This window comes from Sceloporus undulatus, chromosome 7, assembly GCF_019175285.1.
Source record: "Sceloporus undulatus isolate JIND9_A2432 ecotype Alabama chromosome 7, SceUnd_v1.1, whole genome shotgun sequence".
In the NCBI taxonomy this organism is placed as follows: Eukaryota; Metazoa; Chordata; class Lepidosauria; order Squamata; family Phrynosomatidae; genus Sceloporus; species Sceloporus undulatus.
The window spans coordinates 37,785,990-37,793,784 of NC_056528.1; the positions used below are offsets into that span (position 1 = coordinate 37,785,990).

Below are 7,795 nucleotides of genomic sequence, written 5' to 3' on the forward strand. Positions count from 1 at the left end.
TATTATTATTATTATTATTATTATTATTATTATTATTATTATTATTATTATTATTATTATTGGTCTCTCCTGGGTCTAAAATAGCCCAGGAGGGCAAGGATCATGATTGAAAGGCCCTATGTCTGTTTTAGGAGGCATTTGGGGACAATTTTAAACTCCTTCAATATTATTTTGACCTCTATGGTGGCCAGAGAAATGGCCCTGGGAATACTGTATGCATGCAGATGCAGTGCCCAGGCTACACTTCTGGACCTTCTGTTCTGGAGACAGAGGGAAGAAGCAACACTTGATCATTGTTTCTTTTTCCTTTGCCTCCAGAGCTGCAATGGGAACAGGAGGCAGCTCCCTCTGTTAAATCCTTTTCTTCTCGATCCACTGGCTGTTTCATAGCCATAGCAGTATTCTCATTGGACTTGATGGGAAGGAGAGAAATACAGAGCTGCACATGTGAAGCATTACGCTCCATGCACACAATGCAGGATCTTGGGAAACAACATTAAGAACTAGAGCAGATCAAACTGAATGCCTATTTAGTCCAGCATTCTGTTTGAATAGCGGCCTCTGGTTGGGTCTACTGACATTGTTTCAACCTCTCCATAGTGCAAAAAGTATGGTAGTGGAGATTTGGATTCTCATGTACTCCTTCCCCCCTGACTTCTAGAAGTTATACATTGACATGGAATTTGTTGTAACCCTCAGGATTTTTCCCACCTCAATAAAACAAAATTAAAAGGTCTTTCCTCCCTATAGATTGTAGGTTACCAGCCTGGCTATGGGACTCCAGTGACTGTGAGCTGCAAAGTGCAGGTACATTTTCTTTTTCATTTATTCCGTTATACTGTATACTTGAGTTGCCATCAGCACCACTCCTCAAAGATAACTGCTCTGCCTCACTTGGGATGCTCATTTACTCACAAGCAAAAAAAGGACACAAATTTATGTGTGTTGCGTGTGTGGTGTGGACACCCATAAAGAGGTACCTACCTTTAAGAATACCTACCTTTAAGAGATACAGCATGGGTTTTACATGCAGAAGATTCCAAGCTTAATTCCTAGCATCTGCACATAGGACTGGTGATGATCTTGGCTGAAAACCTAGAGAAGTGTTCCTATTCAGTGTAGACAGTTCTGGGTTAGACTGAATGATGGTCCACTTGGTACAAGACAGCTTTCTATGTTCTAAATTTACATAGAAATGCAGCAGGACATCTCCCAGTAGACAGTGGGTGTCTTATGGTGACCCTATCATGGGGTTTTCTTGGCAAGTTTCATCAGAGGGGTTTGCCATTGTAACCTGAGAATGAGAGAGCGTGATTTGCCCAGAGTCACCCAGTGGGTTTACATGGCTGAGCCAGAATTCGAATGCTGGTCTTGAGTCACAGTCCAACGTTGAAACCACTACACCATGCTATTTTCTCATGTTATCTTTGCCCCCTTTTATTTCCTACCATGCATCTAAAAGTAGCAACTCTCTGGGACATTATGGGAAATGTAAACAGTGACCCTGCTAGCCCGGAGTATCACTGTTTTGGGTAGTGATGCTGCTTCTGATACCCACAGCCACCTGCCATTGCAAAATACAGTGGTACCCCGGGTTACGAATTTAATTCGTTCCGCCGCCACGTTCGTAACCCGAAAATCTTCGTAAGCCGAAAAAGCCATAGGCGCTAATAGCGAAAGCCGCGATTTCGTGCGAAAAAGCGCCGAAAAGCACCAAAATTTTTTTCGTAACCCGAAATAACCTTCGTAACCCGGAACAGTTTTTTTCAATGGGTTTTTTCGTAACCCGGAAATTTCGTAAGGCGGCGCATTCGTATCCCGGGGTACCACTGTAAGTCCCTTTAGGCTTTCCCCTCAAACCTGGGATGGTCTGACATACTGGGTGCCCTCCTACCCCCCAAAACAGCTTACTTGGTCTTGAAAAAGGAAAGGAATGCTAAGCATTCTGGGTTAAGGTGTGGGGAAGGAGCTTGTTTTTATAATGTGCGGCTGCTTTGCAGTTGGTGGGATGGAAATAAGCTGTATGAAACTCAGATTGCAACAAGTCTCTAGTAACATTATTTACTATAAAAAAAACCTTTTCACATCTTTGTAGCTTTGAATAATTTCATGACCCTTTGGAACTGTGGATCTATTGGTAGGATACCTGCTTTACAGGTGGAAGCTCCCAAATTTAACCTGTGACATCTCCAAGAAAGAGTTAAAAAGGACCCTGCCTGAAAACCCAGAAAGTTTGCTAGTGTCGGCAGTACTAGGCTAGATGGCCCAATTGTCTTAATTTTCTAATATGTGCCTGGTCCATGTTTTGGACAAGATATGGACATCTCCTATTTTCCATCATTTGCTGCTTGTTAACAAAAGGGTGGACATCAGAGACAGAACCCGGGACCTTCTGTGTTTGCTGTACTAGTGTCCATATGCTTGTTTTAGCCAACATCTATCAGCAGATAACATGTGGCAGCAGATCTAACTGAGTATCTTCTTCCATTTTTTAATTTACAGAAAGGTGATGAAAATGCTCTTGGCAGAGTGAAATTCTACCCAAGTGATACATTTGATCCCATGTACTTCCCTTACTATGGTAAACTCACACACGTAAGTGAAAAAGCAGGAGTTTGGATGCAGTGGATCACCAACTGCCCTAACTTTAATACAGGGCTGAGGAACCTGTGGTTCCTTCAGATTGGTGTTGAACTCCTGTTCCCAGCAATCCCTGGCAGATTAGCCAGATAGATACCAGATGTAGTCCTTCCTCAGCATTTGGAGTGGCACAGATTAACAATTTGCCTGGAAGCAGAAAAGATCAGAATAACTGAGCACAAACTGAGCAGCAGTGCAAACCTACACATTGCCTACTCAGAAACTTAGCTACATCTTCAAGTAGAACAGATGTTCTACTGCAGTTGTTGACTTCTGCTAATGGCGAGCCTATGAAGGGGAGACTTCCATGTTGCCCTATCATCAACTGTCCTGCTCAGTCTCATGGCCATGGCTTCCTTAACTGTCTATCCATTTGGAACATGGTCTTTCTCTATTCCTACTGCCTTCTACCGTACCAATATCTGTCTTTTCTATTGCGTCATCAATAGAAGTTCCCCAGGCCTGCTGTTTGCAGAGTCTTATACAGATCTGCTTTGATGGATGACAAGTTATGTTTAGTGAACCCTACTCCCAGGTATAGGAGGTATAGCCCTTCTCCCAGGTATAGCAGGGCTGGATAACCTATTTTATTGATGGCTGCATTCAGTTTGGGAATGGCGCAGAGGAATCTGTCTGGGGCTCAAACCAGGAGATTTTAATGTCCGTCGGGGGCGGGGTTTTTTCCCCCTGTCTATGCTGAACATTTTCAGAATCTGAAATTAAGGCTAATGGCTATACGCATCCCAGACTTGCCATAATGTTTATCAGGGACAGGCAGCTTCATTGGCTCCAGGGGCCCATTTTCTGTCTAGAAGAACCCACAGGGGGCATAGCAGTTGCCAAAATCAATAAATAAAAATGGGGGGAAACTAAACAAAAGTGTCTTGGAAGTCCACTTCTGATTTTAAAACTGGGTATTTTTATATTAATGAGGGATGAGAAAGAGATGAAACCTATGTGAAGTCAAAGGCTTTCATGGCTGGCATCCATAGTTTTTTTGTGGGTTTTTTGGGCTATGTGGCCATGTTCAAGAAGATTTTCTTCCTGATGTTTCGCCAGCATCTGTGGCTGGCATCTTCAGAGAATGCTTTGCCTGGAAAAAAATTGGGTGTATATATATACTGAGTGTGCCTGGGAATGTAGGAGTGATTTGCATGTGTCTTGTTCTGTGCTGATGGCTGGCCTCAGCCTGGGAGGCTAATGCAAAAGAGGATTAATGTTTGCTAATTGGTGATCATTATCTGCTGGGAAAGCCCCTGACTCTGAATGGTTTCCCATTTGCATTTTCTGAGTTCTTATTTTGCTATTCCTCAGGACTGGTAGCCAAATTTTGTTCACTTTAAGGATTTCTTCTTTCCAGTTGAAATTAACAAGATGTTTGTGGATTTCAATGGCTTCCCTGTGCATCCTGACATGGTAGTGGTTGGCATCGTCCAGAACTTCGGTGTTTCCAAACAGTATTTTATGCCCAGGATGGTTTGTGGCATGTTCTGCTACTGCTGATTTTTCTGGCTGGCCCAGTCTGCAATGTCTCTCGTGTTCTTTGATTCTTGTTTGCACACTGCGTTTGGTGGTCCCTATGTAGACTTTTCAGCAGCTGCATGGTATGCGGTAAACTCCTGCGGCTGTGAGAGGGTCTCTCTGGTCCTTGACTGAGCGAAGCATTTGCTCGATTTTCTTCATCAGTTTGTAAACCATTTGCAGGTTATGCTTCCTCACCACTTTGCCTATTCTGTCTGTGACTCCTTTGATGTATGGTAAAAATACCTTCCCTTTGGGTGGCTGCTTGTCTTCACTTCTCTGGGTTTTCCTGGGCCTGGCAGCCCTTCTGATGTCTGAGCTGGAATAACCTTTGGCCTGTAGAACCCGGTCCAAGTGCTTCAGTTCATCTTCCAAGAACTGGGGTTCACAGATGCGTTTTGCTTGGTCTACCAGTGTTTTGATTGTGCTTCTTTTTTTGTCCTGAGTGATGGTTGGAGTTCTTGTGCAGGTATCGGTCTGTATGTGTGGGTTTTCAGTATACTGTGTGACCCAAACATAGGTTCGGTTTGCGGATGACTAGGACATCAAAAAATGGCAGTGTTCCTTCCTTTTCTTTTTCCATAGTGAATTTGATGTTGGGGTGGATGTTGTTCAGATGGTTCAGGAACGCAGCCAGATCTTTTTTCCATGGCTCCAAATGGTGAAAGTGTCATCCACGTATCGGAACCAAGTTGTGGGCTTTTTCGGTGCTGTTTCCAGGGCTTGCTTTTCAACGTGTTCCATGTAAAAGTTTGCAATCACAGAGCTTAGAGGGCTTCCCATTGCTACCCCATCCCTCTGTTCGTAGAATCCATTGTCCCACTGGAAATAGCTTGTGGTGAGGCAATGTTCGAAAAGGGCTGTGATGTCTTCTGGAAAAATCTGTTGGATGATTGTCATGGTGTCCATTATGGGGACTTTGGTGAACAGGGAGACCACATCGAAGCTGATTAATATGTCTCCAGGTTTTAATCCTCTTTTGCATTAGCCTCCCAGCCTGAGGCCTGCCATCAGCACAGAACAATACACCTGCAAATCACTCCTACATTCCCAGGCTCACACAGTATATATAGACCCACTTTTTCCAGGTAAGCATTCTCTGAAGATGCCAGCCACAGATGCTGGTGAAACATCAGGAAGAAAATCATGTAAACATGGCCACATAGCCCGAAAAACCCACATAAAAACCACAGATGAAACCTATTTAAGAGAGGGAATCACTGCTCCTGGAAGTTTCCAGAAACAATTTGCTCCCTTTTTTTGCAAGAGAAAGGATGGTTTTGGGGGAGGCTGGAGCATGTCAGATTGTTGCTTGATATTGCAAAGCATCCTTGGAACTCCCTGTTTCTTTAACCTGTATCTCTTTTTCCAGGGCACCTATGCACAGCCAGTGGTGGCCATACATTTTACAAGTGTGACAAAGAACACTGCCTTGATCGTTCAGTGTCAACTGAATGGGAAGGGCATCATCAACGACTATAATAATGACCGGTTCCTGGGGCGCATCCTTTTCACATTGCACATTGGAGACTAGATCTGAGAGGCATCTGTCTGCACTGTTTCTATCTAAGGCAATCTAATATCTTCCCACCATGGTGAGGGAAAAGGTTGGGCCTGTTTTGGGGGACTATTTTGGTTTTCTTCACAAACAAAAAGCAAAGAAAGGATGGCTCATGTGATATACTGTAGAATTAATGTAATTGAAATTGTTCGTTCTGCAAGCAAATACCTGACTCGCGTAAGAGAACATTTTAAAAAACGTTTTAAACACACAAGATAGTTCAACTAACAAACTGGTGACTTTGCCATTATATTCAGGTAAAAAAGGAAATATTTTTTCATGCCTTTTGCCCCTTCCCATCCTCCTGCTCCCAGAGTTGAACTCGCTGTCTATACTGAAGTGAACCAACCCAACATGGACACTCTAAGGCCTGACCAAGCAGGGCAGTAAACTCCTTCTGGATTCTTATTTTAAAGAGACTATTATTAACTGGACAACCATCGCTGTAACAATTTTTTCAAATTGATATCTGCCTTCTTCAAAGCCCCCATGTGAACAGCTAGCTGGCATAAACTTATGAATCAATGATACTGATCTGGTCATTGATACATCTACTGAAACTGACAAGTTTGGATTTAGAAAAGCATGAATACTGTATATGCTGGTTCACTGTTCAAAGGAATAGTATTGATCTCTGAACAGACTCAGCTCCTCGTACTCACAAGACTAATTTCTACTTCTGTTCCTAAGGAGAGAAAGTTCTCCATAGGTTTGCCACCTGTGTGCCAAGTCAGGGCCCAAAAGAGGGATATTCTCAAGGGTTGTCCCTTGATTCTCCGATTCCTTTTCTCTGGCAGTTCACCTGTGCCTGAGTCAAGCTGCTTTCTGGAAGTGTTGTAATCCACTAATGCCCACAGAGGCTGTGCCCATCCAAGGACAGGGCAAGACAGGGGTTTAATCAATGTAACTGGAAGCTATCTTAACATATTTTCGTTTGATCCTGAGTTCTTTGGACAGGGTGGATTTTAATTCAAAACGAATGAGTAAAAACCTTCATAATGTGCACTGCTCCTCATTGTCTCTTTCTTTCTTAATGCAGCATTATGGACTAGGGGATTTGCAGAGATGGGTGAGAAAGGGATGTTATGAGAGGCTGGAAAGAGATCCTGGTGCCTCAGAAGAGGACCGCTTTTCCGATTAGCTTTGCATGCATACAGAGAGGCTGCCTGGAAGACAGTGTAGTGGGCTTGTGCTTGGTGTGTTGTTCAAATGCATTGCTCAAGCGTTTGCCATTCAACACTACCTGGTGCTTTGGAAGTAGCAAGGAAGATACAGATGTTGCTTTTTTTGGAGACTACAAGTCCCACAATCCCCTCCACCCATTGTCCCAGGCAAGCCCTTCTATCTGGACAAGAGCAGAAAGATAGTGGTTTCCAGTCACTGATCACAAGTAGTAGAAGGGTTATTCCGCATACTTCTCATCTTTACCAATGGCTGGGGGAATACTGTCCCTTTCTCTCCACGAGGAAAACTTAGAAAGTTACTTTCAAGTAGCTACAAATCCAGTACCAAGGCTCTGTGTTAATTAATTGAAATCGTTACCTTTTTAAAAAGTAACTGTTTTCTTGTTTCTCAGAAAACTGGAAAAGGAGTGGTTATCTTCCACTGAGTGAGTTGTGGTGCTATACTTTCTTATACAGTAACTTATCCTTGTTATTGGGGAAAGTGATTAAAAGGAAACAAGTTGCTATTATAACTAGTTAATGGAAAAAGGGATTAAAAATACACAATTTGTTATTATAACTAGTTCATTTCTAAACTCTGGGGAGAAGTTGAAATGTGTGTGATCTGATGCTCATCAGCACCTATTAGCAAGGGAAAAAGTGGACACAGGACTTGATACTACTAGGGTAGGAGTGGGAATAATGTCCTGCCGGATGTTGCTAGACTGCAATTCCCAACATTTCTTATTATCAGCTAATGGCATGAGCCACTGAAAACTGCAGTCCAACAATATCTGGAAAAACTCATGATTCCTATCACTGTGTTAAGAGAACAGAATACTGAATCTGCCACAGACCCACAATTCCCAGTGCCATAACTGGAGTAAATATTAGTAGGATATAGGGTTTC

General features: G+C 43.0%; 1 protein-coding gene across 2 annotated transcripts in view; it reads left to right on the forward strand.

Annotated features, from left to right (window-relative positions):
• The window catches only part of ATP1B4 (ATPase Na+/K+ transporting family member beta 4), a 28,505-nt gene extending 21,780 nt beyond the window's left edge, over positions 1–6,725 (forward strand). For both annotated transcript variants that reach the window (XM_042480571.1, XM_042480570.1), the window contains exons 7-9: positions 751–807; positions 2,503–2,595; positions 5,534–6,725. In XM_042480571.1, the coding sequence (XP_042336505.1) occupies positions 751–807; positions 2,503–2,595; positions 5,534–5,695 (312 nt within the window). In that variant the 3' untranslated portion in view covers positions 5,696–6,725. The remainder of the gene's footprint in view (positions 1–750; positions 808–2,502; positions 2,596–5,533) is intronic.
• Positions 6,726–7,795: the final 1,070 nt, after the last annotated feature.